General features: G+C 38.5%; 1 protein-coding gene across 1 annotated transcript in view; it reads left to right on the forward strand.

The window, feature by feature from the left end:
- SMYD3 (SET and MYND domain containing 3) overlaps nucleotides 1–27,917 on the forward strand; it is a 749,402-nt gene that overhangs the window by 167,887 nt on the left and 553,598 nt on the right. The window contains exons 4-5 of the mRNA XM_030812563.1: nucleotides 3,216–3,273; nucleotides 5,294–5,430. Coding sequence (XP_030668423.1) covers nucleotides 3,216–3,273; nucleotides 5,294–5,430 — 195 coding nt within the window. The remainder of the gene's footprint in view (nucleotides 1–3,215; nucleotides 3,274–5,293; nucleotides 5,431–27,917) is intronic.

Below are 27,917 nucleotides of genomic sequence, written 5' to 3' on the forward strand. Positions count from 1 at the left end.
TCCCAGGCTCGTCTCAAACTTCTGGGCTCAAGAAATTCTCCCACCCCGGCCTCCCAAAGTGCTGGGATTATACAGGTGCGAGCCACTGTGGTGGCCCTTTGTCCACTTTTTAATGAGGTTGTTTGTTTTTTACTTGGTGAATTGCTGAAGTTCCTTATAGATTCTGGATATTAGACCTTGGTTGGCTGCATAGTTTGCGAATATTTTCTTTGATTCTGTAAGTTGTCTGTTTACTCCGTTGCATGTTTCTTTTGCCGTGCAGTAGCTCTTTAGTTTAGGTCCCACTTGTCAATTTTGTTTTTGTTTGCAATTGCTTTTGAGGACTCAGTCATAAATTCTTTCCCAAGACTGATGTGTAGAAGGGTATTTCCTAGGTTTTCATCTTGATTCCAGTTCCTTTGTTCTTTCCATCACATCTACAGTTTATTTAGTTCAGTTCCTTTGTTCTTTCTGTCACATCTACAGTTACTTCCTCTACTGAAGTCTTGACCCCTCAGTGTTATCCATGAAGGTTGGAACCAAGTTCTTCTGAATCTTCTGAATTCCGGTTCATGTTGATGTTTTGACTTCCCATTGGTAGAGCATAGGCAAAGTAGATTTACCACAAATAGTAAGGGCCCTGGCATTTTAGGAATGGTAAATGAACACTGGCTTCAATCTAAAGTCACCAGCTGCATTAGTCCCTAAAAAAAAAAGTCCACTTGTTCTTTGAAGCCAGGCATTGAATTCTCTCTAGCTATGAAAGCCCTAAATGACATCTTCTTCCAATATAAGGCTGTTTCATCTACATTAAAAATCTGTTGTTGCGTGTAGCCAAATTCAGTTATTTTAGTTAGGTCTCCTGGATCATTTGCTGCAGCTTCTATATCAGCACTTGCTGCTTCACCTCGCACTTTTTTAGATGTATGTATGTATGTATGTATGTATGTATGTATGTATGTATGTATGTTTTGAGATGGAGTCTTGCTTCATTACCCAGGCTGGGGTGCAGTGGCATAAGCTTGGCTTACTGCAACCTCTGCCTCTTAGGCTCAAGCAATTCTCCTGCCTCAGCCTCCTGGGTAGCTGGGACTACAGGCACCCACCACCATGCCCAGCTAAATTTTTTGTACTTTTAGTAGAGACAGGGTTTCACCATGTTGGCCAGGCTGGTCTCGAGCTCCTGACCTCAGGTGATCTGCCCGCCTTGGCCTCCCAAAGTGCTGAGATTATGGGCATAAGCCACCGCACCTGGCCACCTTGTGCTTTTATGTTATGGAGATGGCTTCTTTCCTTAAACCTTATGAACCAACCTCTGTTCACTTCCAGCTTTTCTTCTGCAATTTTCTCCCCTCTCTCAGCCTTCATAGAATTGAAGCAAGTTAGGGCTTTCCTCTGGATTAGGCTTTGGCTCAAGGGAATATTGTGGCTGTTTTGATCTTCTGTATCCAGGCCACTCAGACTTTCTCTAGATCAGCAATAAGACTGTTGTGCTTTCTTATCACTCATGTGTTCATGGGAGTAGCTCTTTTCATTTTCTTTCAGAACTCTCCCTTGTATTGACAACTTCGCTGTTTGGTGCAAGAGGCCTGACTTATGGTCTATATCAGCTTTCAATATTTCTTTCTCACTAAACTTACTCATTTCTAGCTTTTGATTTAAAATGAGAGATGTGCAGCTCATCCTTTCACTTATAGGTCATTGCAAAGTTATTAATTGGCCTAATTTCAGTATTGTTGTGTCAGAGAATACAGAGGCTCGAGGAGAGGGAAGAGATAAGGGAATAGCCAGGCAGTGGGAATAGCCAGTCAGTGGAGCAGTGAGAACACACACAACGTTTATTGATTAAGTTTGTGGTCTTATATGGGGATGGTTTGTGGTATCCCAAAACAATTACAGTAGTAACATTAAAGATCTCTGATCACAGGCCACAGTAACAGATATAATAATAATAAAAAGTTTGAAATATTGTCAGAATTCCAAAATGTCACACATAGACACAAAGTGAGCACATGTTGTTAGAAAAATGGCCTGGATAGACTTGTTCAATGATGTAAATCTTCAGTGCAGTGTCTGCAAAGCACTATAAAGTGAAGTGTGATAAAATGAGGTATGCCTGTGTTATTCCTATTTAAGGCTGAAATTAACCCCATGTTAATGTAGAAGGTAGATTATTCCAGGGAGTGTCTTAAGACAAAAATATTTGTTCTTTTCCTATTAGTCATGGAATCTGTAGCAGTGAAGAGATACACAGCCTCTTTTTGAAGGCCCTGCTATCTTCTTGTGGGAATAAAGATGGAGGAGGTTCTATCTTTGCGATATGAGATGGTAGTAATCTCTGTTATATTGCCTTTATAACTTGGGTATTGTGAACGAACGCACAGGGCAAGCATGTCATTTTCTACTTGCCTCTTCAAGGAAGATACGCATAGATAATTAGTATTAACTGGAAGAGTACTTATCTTTTTTCCTAGAATTCATTGAAGTGATTTCTTCAGCCCTTTTTCGTAAGTGGCAAAACAGTAAAGACTGTGAAATCTTGCTGTGGTGAAGCCTTTCAGATTTTTTTACCCGTCTTTAGTGTGAATATCTTTCTCAAATTATTGTAGGCTCCCAATTTGTCCTTCTCGTTTTTTTGTTTTTTGAGACGGGGACTTGCTGTCTTACCCAGGCTGGAGTATAGTAGCACAATCATAGCTCATTGCAAGCTTAACTGCTGGGCTCACGTCATTGTCCCTCCTCAGCCTGCTGAGTAGCTGGGACTACAGGTGCATGCCACCATGCCTGGCTAATTTTTGTATGTTTTTTAGGCATAGGGTTTCGCCATGTTGCCCAGGATGGCCTTGAACTCCTGGGCTAAAGCGATCTGTGTGCCTCGGCCTCCCAAAGTACTGGGATTATAGGTGTGAGCTACCATGCCCCACCTTTTCCTATTGTTTACTGACTCTTTTGGCCAGTATACAATTTTATAGAGGGTTTTATGAATATAAAAATATGGGAACTTTTTGTACAAGAGTTTTGCATTTGGAGATTAAACTGTTGAGTGAAGATACAAGTAAGGTTTTTATTTTAAAGTTGATTAATTCAGTCTAATAAGAGTGATGAATAGAAAGAATATATAGAAAATGTTCTTTTTGATGGACTTTCATTTAAATATACAAAGGTACTCTACCTTACTTATTTATATATTGGAACACTTGCAATTGTTATTGGCGTTTTCCCCTTTTCCTTCACAGATGGATGGAGCACCTTCAGAATCGGAGAAGCTTTACTCCTTTTATGATCTGGAGTCAAGTAAGTGATTGTCTATCAGCATCTTAAAAAAATTTCTATAATTTGTTTGCTGAGTTGGCGAACGGATTTATTTTTAACTATGTTTTTCTGTTTCTTTATAATGTGATGCAAACCTAACAAAATTTATTTTTATATACAACTGTCACACTGGTTTATTTCACTTATTCCAGGGTAGCTTTGTCCTGATAGGGGTTAGTAAAGCGCAATAAAGATGTTCAGGTTAGATGGGGTAGTGTAACCATTAGTCCAGTTGACAAAATCATTTTTCTTGTTTTTTTTCCTCCCTGTTTCCCTTCTTCTCTCTCTTGGTTTCCTGTTGTGGTTTCTTTTTGATGTCAGAGAAGAGTGATTTAGTGAACAGGGGGATTCCACGGAGCTTTTAGGGTTACTGATGTTTTAGATATTAAGGAAGGCAGAAGGAACAGATGACTCAGTCTCTATGGCAGTGTGGAGCATTGTTCTTCTCCGAAACTACCATGTAGGTAGCCACCTTCTTGGGATGACTTAAAAGGCTTCCCATATCTGATTGTTAGGCAAAGGTAGGCTTCATTTTGATTTTGTATTGGCAACAGATCCTTTTCATTAAGGTTGTAAGTGATTTCAACTCCAAACTAGCCAGGGCACATACAGTAAATTTGCTGCACAGTTTAATACTTCTGAATGGAGACAAGAAGATGATCTAGTACAGATTTATATAAGGTTGTGGGATCCGAAGTTCCCATGATAATAAATTATTATTTAAGAAATCATTGGGTTAATTATTCTGTCGAATAAGTAATCTAAAGAATATGCATAGACATAAGCAACAGAGTTATGCTATAGTTCAACTTGATGTATCTTTTCAAGTTTTAAAAGACAGCAAAGTATTCAAATTTTCTTGTTATATTACTGCTAGGTAATTAACATCTGTTACCATGGGTTTTACTCTTCACAGTAGCCCTACTCAGTACTAGTCTCATACACATGACCTTAAGTGAAATACTCTCAAACATTATTAATTGACCTGTTGTATACTTGTAGCCTTAACACCCCATTTGTGGTATAATTGAAAACGATATTTAAAGGGGGTAGTATTGGCATTAGAACTTTTTTCTTCTTTTGTTTTAGAACCATCTCCTTCTGTTTGGGTTGATGCCACATCATATCTTGTTTTTCGTCTTTGTTTTTTGGAGATGGAGTCTCTCTTTTTGTCCAGGCTGGAGTGCAGTGGCGCAATGTTGGCTCACTGCAACCCCACCTCATGGGTTCAAGTGATTCTCCTGCCTCAGCCTCCCGAGTAGCTGGGATTACAGGCGCGCACCACCACGCCCTGCTAATTTTTGTATTTTTAGTAGAGATGGGGTTTCACTGTGTTGGCCAGGCTGCTCTCGAACTACTGACCTCAAGTGATCTGCCCGTCTTGGCCTCCCAAAGTGTTGGGGTTAACAGGCGTGAGGCACCGCGCTGGGCTCCTTTATCTTGTTTATTCAACTCAGATAACTTAAGTTGAAATTGCTTTGCTTGATCCCTGTTCTATTCATGATGTACTAGCCACATGACAAATTTAACCTATTTGAACTTTATCTGAACTTTTTAGTTGTTATTTTCTGTCTTTTTGCCTTAGAGGTGATGCTATTTATTAGTTTAGTCATGACTTAGTTGTAAATTATTTCATGGAAAAGTCTGCTTAAGTTTACTGACTTAATAAGAACTTATAAATTGTTTGTATGTGTGTACAGAATGATGTAGAAAATCTGGTAACACACAACCTCATTGATTTTGGTTTTAATGCTTTTTCATGTATATGCACACTTATGTTTTGATAGGTGTTTGATCTTACATTGCAGACAAAATTTGGCAGAATTTAATTGATAACATGTGCATCATATTTAGTTGTCAAAAGATAAAACAGTATGTATTTGCTCTTTGTCAAAATCCAATGTAAGGTAGGAAATATCTGGTTTAACAGCCAGCATTGAACACTTGAAAATTATCCTTTAGAAGTTTACTTTGAGATTGTGCTATTTTCTCTTTAAAAAAGATATTAACAAACTGACTGAAGATAAGAAAGAGGGCCTCAGGCAACTTGTAATGACATTTCAACATTTCATGAGAGAAGAAATACAGGATGCCTCTCAGCTGCCACCTGCCTTTGACCTTTTTGAAGCCTTTGCAAAAGTAAGTGTTAAGTTTGCTCTTTGCTAATTCCATACATCAACCATTTGCTCCTTATTTTGTCGTTGGTTACAAAAATGTCGAGAATCTTGACAGGAAATTCAAGACCCTTCATACCTTATATTACTCCCTTATCATAGTGAGTAGAGAATGAGAGAATGTATTGTGTGCATTGAAAAGGGTATGAATTTTTCTGTTTTATTAATATTCTTGTTATTGCCTGAGTGTGTTCATTGTCAACTCTTAAAGTGTACCCTTGGAAGAAAGAGTATGATTTCTTTTCTCAGAAGAAAATAGCATATCCCATTGTTTTTTGTGAATGGACTTGTTTGCTGTTGCATTGCATTCATTGAGTTTTATGTTGGTTGTTTAAGCATAGAGCCTGTCTTTGAAATGAAAAATTTGTTGAAATCCATTTCTTTTCTTTTCTTTTTTGTTTTTAGACAGAGTCTCGCTCTGTCACCCAGGCTTGAGTGTAGTGGCGTGATCTCGGCTCACTGCAATCTCCGCCTCCCAGAATCAAGCGAGTCTCATGCCTCAGCATTCCAAGTAGCTGGGATTACAGGCGTGAGCCACCACGCCCAGCTAATTTTTGTATTTTTTTTTTTTCTGTAGAGACGGGGTTTCACCATGTTGCCCAGGATGGTCTTGAACTCCTGACCTCAGGTGATCCACCCGCCTCGGCCTCCCAAAGTGCTGGGATTACAGGCGTGAACTGCCACGCCCGGCCTCCTGAAGTAGTTTTTTTTTTTAAATGATTCCGAGGGTTTATCTTGGCCTAGGGAGGAAGAGTGTGATGACTGATTTTTTTTTTCTCTTCACAAGCCCATAGGTGTGAAATGATTGCTTCTTGATGTTTACCCTGGGATAGGGATGACAGAAACACCCCCTCAGTGCTATGGATCTGCTGTCCTCGCTTTCTCACATTGTGTGTTTGCATTTGTTTTAATGTTGATCACAATTTAGTAACAAGTAAAACTTTACTTTTGACAATTTTGCCACTTATTTTGTAATTTGTAAGCACACATTTGAAGATATATTTATGCCATTAATATTTTAAGGCATGTTTTAATATTTACTGTTTTCTGAAAAATTAAATGTAATTGGTTTGATTGCTGGAGATTTATTCCAGTTTTTCTCAAATGTATTTTTATTCTGTACGGTACATTTTTATGATTTTCTGATTAATGTCATCTTAGCATTATATTCTGGTTATCTGTAATTTAAAATTGATTTCAAAATTTACTGGTTTCTTACAGTGCATCTGAAAACTTTCTCATCTATTTCATATGCTTCTGAAAATTATAACCTATAGTAGTAGCGTGTACCGTGCCCAAGACTCTTTTCATGTTAAACACTGTAAACACGAACACCTACTGAAAGATAAAAATATACCTTATGATGATTATTACCTCATTCCTAGTGTTGGGTTTGTGGCTATTCTGTGGTAATTATTCCTATTGTTGGAAAATGTTCCAGTGATAATTACTGATGTTATTAATATCCATGAAAATAATTTAAAATACTTTCTATTGCTACATGTAAAATGTGAATTACTATCCCAGTTCTTCTTTCTTTCTGAAGATTTTAGTCTCATGTATTTTATAATGAAATTCTCTCCATGTTGTATAGGGGGAAAATTCTGTGGCTATGATTAAGTGGACCAATTTTTAATACAGTGCTTCCCTTCTCCCCACATAATATTTGTTATTGCTAGAAAAGTAGAATATATGCAATTTTGAGATTTTTGGGCATAACTGGCCTTAGATGTGTCATTTCTGCATTAAAATATAGGTTAGTAATCAGATGAAAGCAACTAATAACCTACGGCTTCTGTACTTTCTGGTGAAAGTTTTGTTAATGTTTTTAATTTGTATTTTTCTGCTTATAAATTTGTCCTTAAATCACTCCCCTCCTTCCCACCCCGCCAACTCCTTCTCCCTCCTTCCCACCCCCCGACTCCTTCTCCCAACTTCCCGCCCCCCCGACTCCTTCTCCCTCCTTCCCCCCCCACTCCTCCCTCCTTCCCACCCCCCGGCTCCTTCTCCCTCTTTCCCGCCCCCCGACTCCTTCTCCCTCCTTCCCTCCCCATTCCTCCCTCCTTCCTGCCCACCCCCACTCCTTCTCCCTCCTTCGCACCCCCCCGACTCCTTCTCCCTCCTTCGCACCCCCCCGACTCCTTCTCCCTCCTTCCCGCCCCCCGACTCCTTCTCCCTCCTTCCCCCCCCACTCCTCCCTCCTTCCCGCCCCCCGACTCCTTCTCCCTCCTTCCTGCCCCCTGACTCCTTCTCCATCCTTGTTCATGAAAGATCCTAAATTAACCTAAATAGATCCTGCAGCTTTCAGAGATGAGTCACTGAGCTCAGAATGTTGATGGTGTGTGATGATGCAAATCTCATCAAGCACACGGGAACCGGGTGAAGATCCCTGGGCAGAGATTTTTATCCCAGTCTACTGCTCCTCTCCTCATTTTACTCTGGTATAAAATTAATTAATCAAAGAGAAGAAACGGGCACCATAGAAATATATTGAGGCCAGGTAAAGCCAGCCTTCTTCACAGTGTAAATTCAAAAGTCAGTTCATTAGGCTGGGGAAAGTGGGTCAATATGCAGCTGTCCCTGACTGACAGTTTGTTCGTACAGAGGAAGCTGCTGACTTCTGAATTTACGCTGTCAACAAGGCTGGCTTTACCTGGCCTCAATAAACAAGATCTTGTTGTATGTTTTTCTTTTGGTTCCTCTCATTTACATTCATTCAGGTTCTGTGCAGATAATAAACATACTAAGCTTATGTTTTAGCACATCTTTTTTTTTTTTTTTTTGAGACGGAGTTTTTACTCTTGTCGCCCAGGCTAGGGTGCAATGGCGCAACATCGGCTCACTGCAACCTCCGCCTCCAGGATTCAAGCGATTCTCCTGCCTCAGCCTCCCAAAGAGCTGGGATTACAGGCGCCTGCCACCACGCCTGGCTAATTTTTGTATTTTTAGTAGAGACAACGTTGCACCACGTTGGCCAGGCTGGTCTCGATCTCCTGACCTTGGATGATCCACCCGCCTTGGCCTCTCAACGTGCTGGGATTACAGGCGTGAGCCACCGCGCCCCAGTTTTAGTCCATCTAATTTTCATTGAAAGGCATATGGAATTCTGAGAGCTTTTCTAAAACTGCTTATGTCTTAATTTTTTTGACTTTTAAATTACGGACATTTTCAAACACACACAAAAATAGAGGGACTGGTAGAATGAATCTTCATGTTTCTATCAGCTGGTTTCCCTAATTTTCAGACTCATTTTATATCTGTCATTTTTAATACTTAACAGTTCACACAGATGTTCTTTCTCTTCGGAGTTTTAAACCTTCATTAGAATTAGTCTTTTCTTATCAAGTCTTTTGCCCTGCTGAGAGGTGTTTGTTAGTTGAATCTGAATTTGCTTAGCAAGTACAGCAGACATTTATTTATTTGCAGGTCTAGTGTGTACAAAATACTCTTGATATGGGGTTGTAGAAGTATGTGGCTAATTCTAAATCTCAAAATTCTCTATGAAGGCAGAAAACTGCAGCAGGTCAAAGTCTTACTTGAAGAATATGCATGTCTTTACCAAACTTGCACTTCCCCTGAAAGCAAAGGGCTCTGGGAGGATGAGAAAGTTCTTAATCCCGAGAGCATATTTCATTGTCTGGTGAGCTGATGGCTTTTTCTAATGGAAACTCATGATTAATGCCTGAGAAGTTGGCAGTTTGTATTTTGAACACTGGAGTTTCTGGCGGAAGAATGGTGCGTCTTTCCTGTCGGACCGGGTTCTCAATGCTGAACATGCATCTGCTGCGTAAACCTTAATTTTACTTGGAAAATTTCTTCTGTTACTTGTCATTTTCCCGGTCATATTCCCAGATATTCCTCCTTTTCAGCCCACTTCTTAGCACCAGTGTTAGTCTGACTCGGACTCTTAGCACCATTGTTAATACACACACACCCTAATAGCAATTAGGGTTTGATTGTGGAGTTTTCTGTATAAATATATCCTGTCCACTTATGAATTTGTTGCCTGGCTGTAAAAACTGAGTAACATGAGCCATAGGAAGGAGGAATTTTCCTAGGGGTGGGTGTCAAGGAGGACCTCATATCAGAAGTAGAAACTGACGTAAATTTCAGAAGCGAGGATGGTGTTGGGAAACAGTGATATACTGTGGTCTAGAAATGCTCTTGGGGAGTGAGGGGTGTTGATTCCACCAACCTCCTGAGGGAAATGCGTCAACCTCCTCCGGAGAAGGTTTTCAAAGGAAGTTGTTACCTGTGGAATACAGATTTCAGTTATATTTAGTAATTACAGTAGAGTTAGAATAAGAGCTTGATGTTTAAAATGTTTGTTTTGCACTAAATGTAATAGAACGTGAGGGTAGGGATACTCCCAGAATTTCTCTAGAGGAGGGGATGCTGAGTGATAATCTGGTGGTTGGAGAGGCTAGAGCAAATTACTTGCATCTTTATTTGCATAGTTTTTTTTTTTAAACTTAGATTGTATGGTCCCTGGGGAGTGTGTGGCTGAACGGAGATAAAAGTGTGAAGTGTGAGCAATGAAAGGTGATAATTTCTACAGACAGCAATGAAGGTGTTCAAAGGGTAGGAAGTGCACTGGGGATATACAGATGAACACAGGAGATGTGATTATTTATATGCTTATGAAAAACAAAGGCCAATTTCATCTCTGCTGGCTCTTTTTCACATTGTTTAGAAAAGATGTATGTCTCCATCTCTACAAGCCCTTTCTCCTCTCTACCACACACTTTTTTTTTTTTTTAAATCTCCACTTCCATTTTCAAACAAAATTTCCTTTGAGTTTTTTTTTTCCCCCTTTGGGAATAGGGTCTCACCCTGTTGCCCAGGCTGGAGTGCAGTGGCATGATCTCGGCTCACTGCACCTCTGCCTCCCGGCTTTCAAGTCAGTCTTGTGCCTCGGCCTCCTGAGTAGCTGGGATAACAGGCGTGCGCCACCACGCCTGGCTAATTTTTGTATTTTTAGTAGAGATGGGGTTTTGTCATGTTGGCCAGGCTGGTCTCAAACTCCTGACCTCAAGTGATCTGCCCACCTCGGCCTCTCAAAGTGCTGAGATTCCTGGCGTTAGCCACCCCACCCAGCGTCTGTTAGATTTTGAGATGGATTTATTGGTCAGGCGCAGTGGCTCATTCCTATAATCCTAGCACTTTGGTATGCTGAGGCAGGAGGATCATTTGAGCCCAGGAGTTTGAGACCAGCCTGGGCAACATAGTGAGATGCCATCTTTACAAAAAAACTTAAAAAAAAAAATTAGCTGAGCACAGGGTGGTACACACCTGCAGTTCCAGCTACTTGGGAGGCTGAGGTGGAAGGATTGCTTGAGCCTAGGAAGTCGAGGCTGCAGTGAGTTGTGATCGCACCACTGCACTCCAGCCTGGACTACAAAGTGAGACCCTGTCTCAAAAAGATTTATCGTGGTGTGACAAATGCTGTGATTCAGTGTACTGATTGGGTCCTAAACATTTGCTACAAATATAGAAAATGTATATACTCCTAAGCATAAATATATCCTTTGAAACTCAGAAAATTACAATTAGCTGCTTGGTGTGCTGAGATGGGAGGATTGCTTGAGCCCAGGAGTTTGAGACTGCAGAGAACCATGAGTGCTGCTTGGGGGACAGAGTGAGACCCCAACTCAAAACAAACAAAGATTTCAGTTAGAGAGAGGCCAAATTTAAATGGGAGGCTGAATAATATGATGGTTAGGTCATTGTCCTCAGTCAAGTAAATAAAATTCTCTCCATCTCAATTTTCTTGTCTGTAAATGGAAATACTAATATCGACTTCATAGATCGCAAGGAGGATCAACTGTAAGGTACTTAGTAGTGTCCGACGCGTATTATTAATTTCTACTCCTGTTGCCCCCACCTCCCCGCTGTATTTTTATTGGATTATAGAACTTCAGTGTTTTAAGTCTCCCTGTGCTGTCATCTAGCCAAGAGCGCAGTCCGCCACTGTTTGTAAACTCAGGTGGTTGCTCACAGTTGTGCCCAGTGCTGGTGTCTCTTGAGATCCTGAGAATTGCCTGTTTTCTTGAGAAGAAATTTTGCAAACAGGCAATGGTGTCTTTTCTTGAGGCTTAGTTTCAGTCATAGCCATTGTGGACAGAAATCATTTACTGTTGCCAACATTCTTAGGAACTCCATGGTATCAAAGTAGTTTATTGGGATTTCACGTGGGAAATGTAAAAGTAGGCTTCCCTTGATGACGGAAATCTTTCTCACACATGCATCTTAAAAGAATGGAATTAAGGGTGCTTTAGTTGTCATGTTCTAATTAATTGAAACGCCATGGAATGTATTGTATTTCTCTATTCTATCCCTTAAAATGTCCATTGATAATTATTGGCAATAGTTATTGATAGTCTCAACTTAATTTCAGTAGACTTTGTTTTGAGATTTTTTTAAATGCACATAAAAGATTTCTTTAGGGATTATTGTACAGAGTTCTAGAAAAATATTTTTTTTCTGGGCTTATAACTTTCTTTTCTAAAAATTTATTTGGCAGCCTGATTAGAAATGTGGTAAAATCTGAACAATAAAATAGAAAATAGACTAGTTGCATAGAATGTTTCAAAAACAGGCATTAGATTGGCAGCAACAAGAATAAAAGTGACCTTCCTGACCACAAAACATATGCCATTGTTAGTGTTTCCGGAGCTCTGCAAAGTACGGTTTAACTTTATAATGTTGTGCAACTGCCACAGAATTTTTTTGATTAGAAATTCCACATGTGTTTGAGAAGACGTTCCCTCCTTCTTTCTTTCAAATTAATAATTCTCCTGGTAGCATGTTATTTTTGTTCTTTAGGGCACATATGTGACCTCTGGAGCTTGCTTTTCCAAAATCTAATTTTTAATTATATTAGCTGTAGCTGGTTTTGCAATATGTACTGGTTGCATAGATTGGAAAGTGAGTATTTTAGAGGGTGTTTTTGGTACTATGATATTTAAATTTTACAGTTTCATTCTGAGTAAATTCTTTTTTATTGGAGAATTCTTTTTTTTTAAATTGGAGAAGCAGTGGAGAAGGTGTCAAAACAAGAATCTTACCAATTCATAATATGATAAGAAATCATGATTTAATATTTTGTGGTATGTTAGAAATAAAGCAAGAGAAAATCATGATATTATATTCAAGATTGCATGCTTGTGTTTGGCCTTTACATTTAGAGTGATCATAAATAATGGATGTGATTTCTGCTATAACCTCCCTCATAATTTTAGTGAAGTATATAAATCAGCTTGGAGGGAAAATTACTGAATGACTTTTTTGTGTATCTTTTTCATCCTCTGGTGAACAGTGTACCTCAATAAAAAGCGAGAACAAAGTTGATCATGTTATATTCAGCTTTTAATCTTAAATTTCCAGTTCTGTTAACCATCTTATTCTGGATACACTGGTGCTCTGTTATTTCATTGTTGTTGGTAGGCTAATTTGTGGGAAGAGTATTACCTCTGTTGTTTTGAAAGGTCAGGAGTGTGTATATGTTTGTCACTTGAGGGTTTCAAGTTCATGTAGGACCAGATTTTAGAGCCTTTTTTGTTGATGAGCTCTGTTGGGTTTCACTACTGTAGCCTGCTATAAAGTAGTAAAGAAAGCAATCTTTTGAATTAATAAAGTGATGGATTATCTAATTAGAAAGTTGATGTGAAATGGCAGTATGATAACTTTGACTGCATTACTAAATGATCCCAGTGACTGATCAGATGTGCCTGGGTTCCATTAAGGAGAAATATGCCATTAAATATTTAACACTAAAAGCGGGCAGGCACACCAGGATGGCTAACCTTCAGTCACCGGGGTGCTTGTGTCTTTACGTGTGGCGGTGACTGCTACATGCCACATCTCTCTACTCTGCTCACAACAGCTGCTAGAATACTTAGCTGTTGGGATTATACTTCTCTTCTGGTGTTAAGTAAAGCAGGCAAACAGCTAAGATACTTAACTGCATGCAGATCCTGGCATTCTAATTATGAAATGGTGTCATGCATCTGTGATTTATATATTTTGTCTTTATTACAACAGATTGAATCTCGAAGTTGATTCAGGAGACAATTATTCTCAGAAATATTTCTCTACCTTCAAATAAAGTGATGTTTGTACGACACTTGGGCTTTCAAACAAAACAACTCATTGTTTGGATTTTTAATGATGATATTTGTTTATCATGTTCTTCATTTGTAGCCATTTGGTTGAATCTTTCTTTTCACTTATGTGTTAATAACCTATGATGAGTTGGTGTATATTTATCATAGTTAAAAACCAGATGCCAGCTAAACTTCTGAAGTTGGGAAGGATAATTAGTAAGTTCTTAATCAGCATTTTTATTTATACCTGTATTGGTCAAGGTTAATTGCTTATGTAAGGCTAATGCTTTGCTTGAAAGTATTGATGGATAAATGTGTTTGTCAAGCCTTGTTGCTTTATCTGTTTGAGTGTATAACTTGCCATTAATGCAGACAGAGGTGATATTTTTAAATGTCTGTATGACATTATGAAATGGCAAAGGTTACTGTCATTGCTTTGGCTTTTCCTTTAGTGGCAACAATCTACTGGAATACCGTGTCTCTCTACTAGAATGCAATTACGTGGAGCCAGGAATTACATCTTATTTATTTTGAATTCCTAACAACCTTCATTGTATGCAGTAGGTCTTTAATTTTTGACTGATTGAAGCAATGTGAGAAAACAGTATCCCTTTTCCGTTTTGTGGAGCACACTTTGATAAATGTTTTTATGTTTTATTTATTTCATTTCATTAAAAAATTATTTTTAAAGGCAGGATCTTGCTCTGTCACCCAGGCTAGAGTGCAGTTGTGTAATCATAGCTCACTGAAGCCTTGAACTCCTAGGCTTAAGTGATTCCCCTGCCCAGCTGGGACTACAAGTGCATGCCACCATGCCTTGCTAATATTTTGTTTTACTTTTGTAGAGACAGGGTCTTGCTATGTTGTCCAGGCTGGTCTTGAAGCCCTGGGCTCAAGTGATCCTCCTACCTTGGCCTCCCAGAGGGCTAGGATGACAGACATGAGCCACTACAGCTGGCCCAGATAATGTATTTTTAAAAATTAATACATAATATAAATATATGAGACTTGACAAAAAGAAACACTAATATCATGATAGGATTCAAGAAATCTAGTAAGTTACTTGATAGCTCTGACTCATAGAGACTGCCATTATACTAAGTTCTTCAAGGAAAGATGAATGACTATATTAATTATTCCAGGTTTCAAGAACATTTTTCTGTAAAAGCTCACATTGTAAATATTTAGGCCTTCCAGACAGGAGACAAAAGTGAGTCACAACTGCCTCACGACAATTTGTAGTGTGTAAAGAGAGTGCTACTTATGGTCTCTGTGGTAGCTGCTTCTTTAAAAAAATTATTTTAAATTGGCAAATAAAAATTATATATGTTTATCATGTACAACATGATTTTTTGAAATACATATATATTGTGGAGTGGCTAAATGGAGCAAATTAACATATGCGTTACCTCACATGCTTATCGTGGCAACTCAACTCTGCCATTGTAGCCTGAAAGGCCCCATGTACAATTCGTGAATGAATGGGTGTGGCTGTATACCAAAGAAACATGGACACTGAACATTGATTTTTCATGTAATTTTCACATATTCAAAAATACTCTTTCTGTTTCTCCCCAACCATTTAAAAATGTAAGAAAACATCCTTAGCTTGCAGACTAAGCAGGTGGTGGGCCACATTTGGCCTTTGGGCCTTTATTTGCCAACCCCTGAATTAACATTTGTAAGCCCGAAGATTTTTTGCACACAGTCGCAAATAGGATGTGCTGGGAGAAAATTCTCTACTTAAAAAAAGGATCGGAAATACTTTATTATTTTCTAAAAAGTCATTGGTTCTGTCAGTCTACATTGCCAGTCACATTTCTGAGCACAGTACGCACACAGTAATTGTTTTTTGAGTTAATTTTTGTTTTACTCTAAAGCCAATTTAATTCAATAACTTTAAAAATGTTTTATCTCAATGGTATAGTAAGAAAACTGCAATTATTTTACTAAAGAGAGAAAGAAATTATAAAATAGAAAAAGCAGGGACTTTATTGTCTTAATATTTTAAACTGTCATTCTTAGCTGTTTCCTTTTTTTTTTAAATTTTTAATTAGTTAATTTATTTATTTTTTGAGTCGGAGTCTTACTTTGTCACCAGGCTGGAGTGTAGTGGCGTGATCTCAGCTCACTGCAACCTCCACTTCCCAGGTTCAAGCGATTCTCCTTCCTCAGCCTCCCAAGTATCTGGGACTACAGGCGCACACCACCACACCCAGCTAGTTTTTATATTTTTAGTTGAGATGGGGTTTCACCATGTTGGCCAGGATGGTCTCGATCTCTTGACCTTGTGATCTGCCCGCCTTGGCCTCCCAAAGTGCTGGGATTACAGGCATGAGCCAGCATGCCCGGCCTTTAATTTTTAGTTTTTTAAAAGACAGGGTCTTGGCCGGGTGCGGTGGCTCACGCCTGTAATTCCTAGCACTTTGGGAGGCCAAGGTGGATGGATCACCTGAGGTCAGGAGTTTGAGACTAGCCTGACTAACATGGTGAAACCCCATCTCTACTAAAAATGCAAAAAAAAAAAAAAAATTAGCTGCGTGTGGTGGTGGGCGCCTGTAATCCCAGCTACTTGGGAGGCTGAGGCAGGAGAATTGCTTGAACCTGGGAGGGGGAGGTTGCAGCAAGCTGAGATGGCGCCATTGCACTACAGCCTGGGCAACAAGAGTGAAACTCTCTCAAAAAAAAAAAAAAAATGAAGACAGGGTGTTGCTATGTTGCCCAGGCTGACCTCAAATTCCTGGGCTCAAACAATCTTCGTGCCTCAGTCTCCTGAGTAGCTGAGACTACAGAGATGTGCTATCATGCCCAGCTTGTTTTTGGTTGTTAATTAAAGGTGTTATATTTTGTTATTTTGTTTTGAAATGAAACAAAGATAAAATTTTCTATTAGAAATACTGTGGTTATGTAACTCAGGTTCAAAGTTTTTGTTTGATTTTTCTTAGATTGTGGATTATTGCCCTCAAACTTTAAATTATGATTTGGCTGTTTCTATTACAAATAAGAAGGACCTTTCATGGGAGGAAAAAACAAATATGTTTTAGAGACATAATATTAACAGTGATGAAAAACTGTGATAAACTGCTGTATTAAATTTTGTAATAGGCAGAAACAGTGATTTTTTTAGGGGCAGAAATCAGACATTGCCATTTGATGTGGAAAATAAGATGACTTGGTATATTTTAAAGGTAAGCAGGCGAGTTTGGGGATGGCTTCGCCCAACCAGATTTTTTTAAAGCATCTTAATCAAAGAGGAAAAGAGTCTTCCTTCTATCTTCAAAAGTTGATTTTCATTACAGTTTCTGTGATTAGTACCTAATGTTACATGTTTAAAAAGACATATTCAAATAAATGTCTATTTACAAAGCATGATGAAGTAAGGACAGAAATACTGTTTTATTATCTGGAAGAGCTTTATAACCAGAGCGCTCCAACAATGTATCAGCGTGTCCTGGTACAGCTGGAAGCTACTTCTTCCTGGAAGAGTTTCACTGAGGATTAGAATTACGTGTCAGGATGGGTTATCTCTATAAGGTAGGCCTAGATGGTATGTAAAGGGCTCTTTGAATTTGTGAGTTTGTGATACTTCTGGTGCATCATGGAAGGGTGTAGTTTATCTTCCCTCGCCTTCTCTATTGAGGTCCTGCTTACTCTTTTTTTTTTTTTTTTATTCCCATGTATTTTATTTATTTATTTTTTTTAAGGAGAATTTTGACTTTTATTTTTTTTTATTCCCATGTATTTTATTTTATTTTATTTTTTTAAGGAGAATTTTGACTTTTGTTGTATTTTTTTAGTAATGAATAATATTAACCTTTATTATTATTATTATTATTATACTTTAAGTTTTAGGGTACATGTGCACAACATGCAGGTTTGTTACATATGTATACATGTGCCATGTTGGTGTGCTGCACCCATTAACTCATCATTTAACATTAGGTATATCTCCTAATGCTATCCCTCCCTCCTCCCCCCACCCCACAACAGTCCCCGGTGTGTGATGTTCCCCTTCCTGTGTCCATGTGTTCTCATTGTTCAGTTCTCACCTGTGAGTGAGAACATGCGGTGTTTGGTTTTTTGTCCTTGCGATAGTTTGCTGAGAATGATGGTTTCCAGCTTCATCCATGTCCCTACAAAGGACGTGAACTCATCCTTTTTTATGGCTGTATAGTATTCCATGGTGTATATGTGCCACATTTTCTTAATCCAGTCTATCGTTGTTGGACATTTGGGTTGGTTCCAAGTCTTTGCTATTGTGAATAGTGCTGCAATAAACATATGTGCTTATTCTTAAGGTTTCTACTCAGATCTTTGGTGAAATCTACTTGGCTAGGATTGAGCTTTCCCTTTTGTAAAATCAGTAGTCACTGTTATTTTCTATGCCAACCATTTGGCAACTGTGACTATCCTCTACTTTCTAAGTTGTCTGTCCTTTTTTCCTAGGTTCCCACTTAGATTATAAATTTCATGAAAATAGGTCATGTGTCTCCATTTTCTTCCTTAGGCAAAATCATACAACTTTAGGGCTGAAGAGATCACAGAAACTCTCTGACTCCATAGCCTTCCCATTTTTTCTCCTCTCCCTTTCTCCAGAATACATCAGTTGTGGCTTAGAGAAGGGGAAGTAGTCACCCAGTGACAGGAAGAAAGCTAGAACTGAAGTCTAATGCCCTTTCTGTTAGTTGGTGCCCAAGTGCTCAAGAACTTAGCTGCTAAATTGAAGTGAAAATGTGATACAGGAAACAGAAGCTAAATTACAGACAACCTTTCAGCAATATCTGTTTCTTATATTGAAGCCTATCTGTGTAAAGGCAGAAAATTAAAAATAAGTTACAGAATAGTATTATTCAACATTCGAAACTAGATTAGCTTGTCTAATGATGAGTTTCAATTCAGAGATTCTGTATGTCTGTGTTTAAATGATTTTGGCTTCCCAAACCAGCTGTCTGCCTTCCCTTCAGATAACTCAGTTATGAACAGAACTGCTGTATTACATATTTGAGTGTGTGGATTTGTCTCGTATTTCCCATTTTTTGGCCCATACGTGCCAGGAAACAAATGAGTATTAGACACTGGTACATGTCTGACATCAACAGATCAAGGGACAGTTGGCAGATTGATCACAAGTTTCCTAGTGCCGCACTCCTTTGTTTTAATTTTTTATTCTACCAAGTATTTTAATGTGTGCTTTCACATTGTCTCGTATAATAGCCCTTTGAGTTACGGGTATCGTGCCTTTGTAGATGAGAAAGTGTGTAAGGTCACACTATTTTTAAGTAAAAGAGACAGAGCTTTAACATGGCTTTCTTCATTCCAGAGGTCTTATTTTCTGCATTCCACCACACTGCATTCCGTGTTATATTAGTTCTCTGTTAGAGCCCTAATTATGGACCATTGTAAGCCTTAGCAAAATCCAGAATGATGGAAATAAGAATATTTGATAATATTCTCTAATACTAAAGTATTGCTCTAGGCAAAGCTGTAAATTATTTAATCAGGATTTTTGCTATTTTTATCCAGGTGGTACATCATGCCTTACATACCTCTGTCCTTCATATATTCAAATCTAAATAAATGCTGGTAGTTTGAGTGGGAGGAGGGTGGATTATTCATATCAAATGATTCTGTGCTGATGTTGCCACAACTGTATGTGAAAGTAAAGATAATTGACATGGAATTTGCATGGAGTTAAGGTACCTTTTGAAATCTGCGTTCTACAATCTTGTAGTACTGCATATTAAAACATTATTCAGGAGCCCTCCAGCTTGAGTCTGTATCATCTTCAAGCCATTATTGGGTGTGTTTTTCCCTATGATTCTATAGATACATGCATTTATAGATTTAAACATTTTCTATGCTGTAAACTATATATGCAGTGTATAAGAAAATACTCTTTGGCCTTATTAACACCTCTTTTTCTTTTAGGGATATTTATTTGACCTTAACATTTATACTTGATATTAATGACATAGGCAAATAATTTTAAAATGTTATTTTTGAATAAATACTTGTCAAGTAAAAGAAAAGCATTGGAGCTACATGTGACCAGACTTGGCAGTTATGGGCACTATTTCAAGTTTTGATTGACATTTGGCTTTCGTTTTGATGCTTATAGGAAAAATTTATCAAGACACTGTTTATGCAGAGCTGTTTAATTAGGATCACCTGAATTAGGATCAGAATTAAAAATATCCTTAATAGAATTTCCTTTCCTTCCCCGATGGGTGGCAGCATTTTCTTCAGCCAATACAGCATCTGCAGATGTGGGTGTGACATGCTGGTTGGTGTCTAGGGTCTGTTTTTCCTCCTTCACAGTCATTCAGTGGCTGTGGGTCTTTTTTTTTTTTTGGCTGTGGGTCTTTCAGGTTAGAGCAGAAGTTAGTAAGGTATATTGTTTGGGGGCCTCAAAAGTCTTCTGTAATAAGAAGTGACTATACTCTGTTTTCTTGTTTCCCATTTGGCCAAGATTTTATGGAACAATACCCACTTTGCCCAGGTGCAGTGGCTCACGCATGTAATCCCAGTCCTTTGGGAGGCCGAGGTGGGTGGATCGCTTGAGCTCAGGAGTTGGAGACCAGCCTGGGCAACATGACAAAACCCATCTCTACAAAAAATACAAAAATTGTGGTGGCTCATGCCTGTAGTCCCAGCTACTTGGGAGGCTGAGGTGGGAGGATCGCCTGAGCCTAGGAGGTGGAGGTTGCAGTGAGCCGAGAACATGCCACTGCATTGCAGCCTGGGTAATAGAGCGAGACTCAGTCTCAAAAAAACGAAAAACAAACAAACCAAAACCAACGATACCCACTTAAATCTCAAGCTATGCAGATTCGAGGTGTGATAGTGTTTAACCTTTGGAAATCTTTTAACCTGCTCATCATTGTCCTTCTGCCTGTCTCACCAATTTGTTTTAAAAGTTATTTGCTGGTTTGTCTCTTGTTACCTGTTGAATGACTATTCTGCTACCATGGCTTTACTTGCTTGCCTGTGTTTCTGAGCTCATCCCATATTTTCTATATATTAACAAAAATCTTCATCTATGTGACCTGTTTTAACTTCAGATTCATTGTGTGCAGTGCCTAAACTCTGCCTTTTCTTCAGCACAGCATACTGCTTCTCCACCTTTTCTGTCTTTTCCCTTGACATTGCAATCTCCTGAGCCAGCCATGGCAGGAACATCAGGAGTACCTCTGATTCTTCCCCGCCCTCCTTCTGTGTGCCCTGCTTATGCTGCTTTTAAAGATCTCTTGACTCCATTGTTTTATTTTTATATTGTTTTGTCACTGTCCCAGTTATTAATAAAATCCTTCCGATCTCACCTAAATGGCCTCTAACTCATGTCCTTGCCTCTCACTCTTTCCCTGAGTCTCAATTCATTTTTATATTCTGCCATTAGAGATAATTGAAAAAAAAACCTAGATTTGATCATTTAATCTGTGGCGAAAAGATGTCTGTTGATTCCCTACTGCCTTTGTATGAAATCAAGGCTTTTAAGTAGGCATTTGAGGACCCTGCAAGCTTCATCTCATGCCATGTTCCTGGAGCTGGCCGACTGCTTGCATAGACTGCAAGCAGCTTGAGGGTCGTAACCATTTTCCTAGCACCTGGCGTAGTGACAAGTAGATTGCAGAGATTCAGTGAATGTATGCTCTTCCTCCATGGCTTGCATTACACTTTCAGTCCTTCCCATTGTTGCGTTGCCTTGATGCCTGCATGCCTGCACGTTGCATCGTCACTTACGTTGTGCTTTCAGTCCTTCCCATTGTCGCGTTGCCTTGATGCCTCCATGCCTGCACGTTGCATTGTCACTTACGTTGTGCTTTAGCTCCTTCCCATTGTTGCATTGCCAGTGTGTTTCTTCAAGCCACCGAAGCTTGAGGATACCTGCGGCACTGTCGCTATGACATTAGCAAATAAATGTCCATAGGGTATTTCTCTAGATATAGATGTCTGTAGGGTATTTCTCTAGATAGGGAATTATTTTTGAAAGGCTGGGTATTTTTGAACCAATTCGTAAAGCTGCTCATATACACGAAGGAGAGGTCATGAAAGCTAATGAGAATTCAGCAAGGCCTAGTTATGGCTGGGGTGTGTATGCGTGTGTGTGCATGTGTGTGCATGCATGTCACGCGTGTGCGTGTGAGTGTGCAAGGAGGGTGGAAATCATTACGTTCCTTTGGTTCCTAAGGCTGAGGGGCTTCTACCTGTAAGTTATTCTGATTTGGTAGAAATTTAGCTTTGAATAATATTCATTAGCAGTAGCTGAGTGGGCTTCTGCTTTGTCAACACTGCTGAGTTTGATAATTAGATGATTACAAGGATGTGATCACATTTTGTAAATCCTTCCCTGGAGATACCTATATGAGTTTGCTAATCATTATGGCAGGCTTCTAGCTTTTCTTTAGAGCAATGATGATACTACAAAGATTTTTTTTTGTGCTGAAAATATTTTCCTTGTATCACTAAGATTTGGATGATATTTGTCACTTTCTGCCACCTCAGAGTCAGCAAGGAGAATCTTGCAAAGTATTTAGCATTTTGTGGAAACAAGACATTATGTTCTGTATGGTTAAAAATTATCTTTTAGTTTATTGGAGTGGAAGGGCATTTTCTCCATGACAAGGAAGGTTTAAACTTGCATCTTCTTGGTATTTAAAAGTTCTTTTGAAAACAACGCATGTTTTCAATTACAAAATAATACAGAGCTCTCAGTGAGTGTGATCATTCTATAGAGTGTGATCATTCCATAGGTCACATATTTACTAACAGTCTTCAGTATTAGTTGAGTAGGCTCTTTAAAGCCTCACTGTTAGGCCAGGTGTGGTGGGTCATGCCTGTAATCCAAGCACTTTGGGAGGCCGAGGCGGGCAGATCATGAGGTCAGGAGTTCGAGACCAGCCTGGCCAACATGGTGAAACCCCGTCTCTACTAAAAATACAAAAGTCAGGGAGGCGTGGTGGCACATGCCTGTAGTCCCAGCTACTCGGGAGACTGAGGCAGGACAATTGCTTGAACCTGGGAGGCAGAGGTTGCAGTGAGCCAAGATCACGCCACTGCACTCCAGCCTGGGTGACAGAGGTAGACTCACTCTCAGAAAAAAAAAAAAAAAAAAAAAAAAGCCTTACTCTTTGTCCTTGCCTCTAAAACTCAGGATTCCTTTTCTTCTTCCAAGCTTTGCTCGTACAGTTTCTTCAGCTCTGCCCGGCAAATTTCATTTAAACATGGTGCCTTTTCTAGGAAGCCTTTCACAACTCTCTTAGACATGTCCCATTATGACAGGAATGGGAAAGCAGAAGTGTAAAATATAAGTGGGTAAGAAAAAGGGCAGGAACTTCCATTATTTTGCTCCTCCAGTTAGGTGCTAGTATCTTAAGCTGGCCATTTCATTACTAACGGGAAGAGCTAAAAGCTCCAGTCCATCAGGATTGAATGGTTGCTGGAAATGAGTGTCAGTGTCTCACCTCCAGACATTTTGGAGCTCTTTTCTTCCAGTCCATTCATGTCATTCTGTCTTTTCAGGTAGACTTGCCTCCGATTGCTCTTGTCCTCTATGAAGAATCAAAGGATTAATGGTTTTTGAAAAAAGCAGATCTTGTTCATTGGAGCTGCCAAGTTACTAATTACTTCTAATTATCTTTATAGCAAAATGACAAACATAGAATTAAGTGCTGTATTGTACAGCAAATTTTTTTCCTGAAAACATTGCTTATAATGTTTATAAATAATATACCAGGTTATATTAACTAGGAAAATTTAGAGTTTAACAGGGTTCTATTATGAACCTTTTTGTGGAAGAAGATTTATTTTGGCAAGCTCATTGCTCTGTCTTAAAACCTAGATTTCCTCATGTAGTGTCTGATATTCCATAAAGTAAGGCTCATTTGCAGTCAGTTAAATCTTTTTCTTTTTTCTTTTGCAGAGACAAATCATTTTTTAAATGGATTTCACCAGATTCTTAGGGCCTATTTGCACTTATATTTCTAGAATTGGGTGGGATCTGCCTTTCTAAATTATAATTCATAGGAAGAGTGCTATGGAATTGGCTAGTAAAGACTCTTGGCCATGAAGGCAATGTCTCAGCAAGTGGCTTCCTCTTTTCCAAAACCTTGTTAGTGTCCTTGGGAGCATTTCATTGATAAATACCTATCCCACAGTCCAGCTTGCTTTTTTCTGAATGTAATTTCAAAGCCCAGTAACCTCAGTAGATTTTTTTGATTGACCACAGTAGACACAGAGTATGAGAAACAAAATAGAATCCTCAAACTTTCTACCTGGTAAACAGAGGAAGTAAGGATAGTATTTTCAGGGGTATTCATTTTCAGGCAGCCATTCAGTTCTGACATGTTTGACGTATTGGAGTTTTTGGTTATTCTATTCCTGTTTGTGGTAAACTCTCTAGTTCACTATATCTTTGTCTGGCTGGAGGAGTATGATAATCCGAGTGCCTGCTTTTATTTTCTTGTCCGCATGTATTTTATATTTCTGTTTTCCCATCCAATGCATAATGTGATCATGTATTTTGATAAATGCATTGTTTTGCTAGAATTTTAGCCTATTCTGTGAAATGAAAAGCCCATGAGAAGACTTTATGCTTGCTAGTATTAAACTTTTTTTTTTAACAATTAAAAAATACATATTGGTTATGGAGGCATCTTTGATGTTCTGCTAATTATATTAATACAGAATGGATGCTTCTTAAAAATTTTTAGTGCAAATAAGCTTTTAAAATCTTACAATCTTAGGCACATAAACAATTTTACATTTTTTAGATGGATAATAAAATCTTACTATCTTAGGCCCGTAAGTAATTTTACGTTTTTTAGATGGATACTAGTTTAGGTGCTCATTTTGATGTTGTTTTTAAAAATATTGACATTACAGTCCTTTCCATCTTTATTTTTAAGTGACAGCAGAATCCCGAGTATAAGAAAATGTGATTCATTCTCCCATATTGAAGTCATTTAATCATTCTTTGCCTAACAGCTGCTTTCTATTCAGTACACTGAACATAAAATTCCGGAGTGCCTTTGTGCTATCATAAATTTTACATGTGAACCATTCTTCCTCTTAAGTATCATATGGTATTGCTGTTTTGAATTTGTCAGTTTGGTAGGGCGTTTTTCTAGAGATTGCTGTTGTAGTCGGCTAGGAGGGCCTTCTTCTGGGACGAAACTCTCTCCCTCATTCTCTATATCACTGTGATATTTAGTATTATATTATAATATTTAGTATTATTCGTTCGCAGTAAAGAAGTGGGGGAAAATTGGTTTGACTTGTCATCCTTTTATTTCTATGGCATATTGAAAAAGTGGACAAATAGGGCCAAAACAAAGCACTGGGATTCTTACTTGGCTCTTTTAGGTCAGAAAGAACCAGTTTAATAAATTTCAGTTCAACAAATTTGTATTGACTCTATTCATAGCACCATGTGGAAAAAAATAAGGATAATTAAGACTTCATTTCCGCCCTGTCTGGTAGGATAAATGAAAGAAATATATAAATAAATAAAGTTATACTGAAGGTTCTTTGAAAGCAAAACTGTGCCGCCTTCTTTTTGTCAATCTTGCTTTCCACGTTCAGTCCACTGGAGGTGCCCACAGTATTCTCCATCAGACTGCGATAATGGTGATACGGAGACCTAAGATGGAGATTTGAGGTGGGGAGATCATTTGATCTGGCCTTTAATGGAAGATATTCTAGGTGGAAGAGTCAGTGCTGACTTCCTAGAATTTAACAGCCACCATTGCAAATAGGCTGACGAGGTACCTCGAGCTGAGGATTAGATCCTTGTGACTCTGGATGCCAAGGAGCTTCTTGCTGCTGGTTCATGCTTGACGGATGTGCCTGTTTTGGGTTAGGAGCAGTTGATTTCAGGTTTCCCCTGCAATTTATGCCTGGGGCTGTTGTAGTGAGCCTCACTTCCCTTTGTGAGCCCTCCTCCTGCTGCTTTTTCTTCCTGATAAGAATCCCCTAATTTATGAGAGCAGCGTTCTTCAAATGGGAAACGTGGCTGTAGGCCTTTGTTTATTTATTTTGCTTTTTGTTTTCTGTTTTTCAGAATAAACTGAGAACGATTTTTAGAAAGACATGAAGAGAAAGAGCCGCCTAAGGTGACTCAGGATTTGGTGTCTCAGGTGGTTTGAGATCTATGAAAGAAGAGGGTTTCAAAAAGGAGGTGGCCAATATATAAAAGGACAAATTCAGCACTAAATATAGCAATTAGAAATTCAGCGGAGCTATTTCTCATGTGGACTAAAAGTGTGAAAACTATTTTATACTCCCGACTAGAAGCTGAGTGATTAGGCTTCTGCTGTTTTTACCAAAATGATAAGTTGCTTCTCAGAATGTATTGCTCTGAATGAAAAGCTGAGTTGTTTTTTTTTCATTCTTAAGAAAAACCCATCTGCCCTGTGTTTGAAACTCAAAGATACTTCCATCTGAATTGATGTCAGGTCATTGGTCTGAGGATCAGCCAGTATGTTTTGAAGTACTGTATTTCACCAGGAACCACAAAGTCACTTAAATCCTAAATGACTTGGCAAAATCCTTGTCACTAGGATTGGCTTTGCCAAGTCATTTAGGATGAGCAAACTTGTGACTGTTTTGTTCTGTAATGAAAATGTCTAGTGTGAAGAAGAACAGAGGTCAAAATGATCTTGTCTGAGCGAGTTTGCTTCAGTTAATCCTTTGTAGTGCAGAGTTTTACAATATTACACCTTAAAAGTGGGGTGCAAATTTAATTTTGGTAATACTTATACCATAATAAATTGGAGATGTAGGTTTATTTTTATGTATGTTATGTGATCTCTTAAGTATTACACTAAAGCACTAAAGTGACTATTCATTGAAAAGCCATATCTGTTAGTGGTTCCACCATGCTGTTAAAATATTATAATTTTAGAGTATAAAATATAGTTTTATTCATGAGCATTCAAATAGGAAAAATATATCTGTCCCAGTTTCTAATTTTTTTTTTTTTTAATTTCAAGGGAAAAAATGGCACAAAGTTTGAAGATACACCCTGTTGAATTTTTTTTGAGACGGAGTCTTGCTCTGTCACCCACACTGGAGTGCAGTGGCACAATCTTGGCCCAGTGCAACCTCTGCCTCCTGGGTTCGAGTAATTCTCCTGTCTCAGCCTCCCAGGTAGCTGGGACTACAGGCAGGCGCCACCACGCCCTGCTGATTTTTGTATTTTCAGTAGAGAAAGGATTTCTTCATGTTGTCCTGGCTGGTCTCGAACTCCTGACCTCAAGTGATCCACCTCCCAATGTGCTGGGATCCTGTTGAATATTTTTAATTCAGCTTACATTTGTATAAGCCTTTAATTTTGATTTGTAATGATGACAGGAGCAGAAATGTATTTTGTGGTGCCACCAAGAGACTTCAGCAAATCCGTTGTAAGTTGTGTGAGTACATGGCTCACCTATCAACAATAGCTGTTTCTAAGCTTGAAGGTGAGAACTTTAGTAATTTTGCTTTGTCATGGTTGAACGCTGCCATTAGACATCAAGAGCAAATTAAAGACGAGAGTTGGGCTGTTAAATATCATACTCATTTATTAAGATAAGATAATGACTGAAAATTGTAGGGCAAGCTAACTTTGTATACTTTTTAAAGAAAGGAACCTTAAAATGTTTTTTATTTCTTCATGTTAGATTTTGTAATTAAGAATTCTGTGGTAATTAATACAAAGTCTGACTTTAGTTAGAATATTTCTCTAAATATGACTATGGAAGCCCATGTGTTATTTCAAATAATCTTCTTCAAATAGCTATATTTCCTCTATCATCCTTATTTATTTATTTGACATGGTCTCACATTATCCCTCTTTAATATTCATTTTTAAGCAGATTTATGAGAAAATATCCCTTATCTGTATATTATAAAATGGATGCAGCCTGAATTGACCATTAACATTTTTTCCTAATGTAACAAAGCTGTGAAATTAGCATGATTCCTAATATTTTATGTTAAAAAGATGATTTGTGTTACATTGAAGATAACAAGGAAGCTCTTCTGCTGAGGCTTGTGTTGAAATGAGATTTTCTATAATTCTATTAAATTGTTGTTGGAGTTCAACATTTTTCTGGAGGCGATTCTGTATCTTCTTGTAAGATTTTAGAATAAAATATGAAACAGAATCTTTAATCATTGTTTCACTGAATGAGGTCTGTGCTCCTCAAAGTGAGTGCTCTGAACCCTTTCGGATTCAGCATTACTGTGAGAGATTTAGGACACCTTCTCATGTAAGCTTATGGCAACCTCAGGAAAAGGGACTTATGTTAGGCAACAGATTCTAAAGTAACACATGCTCCTTATTGCAAGTAGTTGTATGAGAATTTAG

Source organism: Nomascus leucogenys, chromosome 5, assembly GCF_006542625.1.
Source record: "Nomascus leucogenys isolate Asia chromosome 5, Asia_NLE_v1, whole genome shotgun sequence".
Lineage (NCBI taxonomy): Eukaryota > Metazoa > Chordata > Mammalia > Primates > Hylobatidae > Nomascus > Nomascus leucogenys.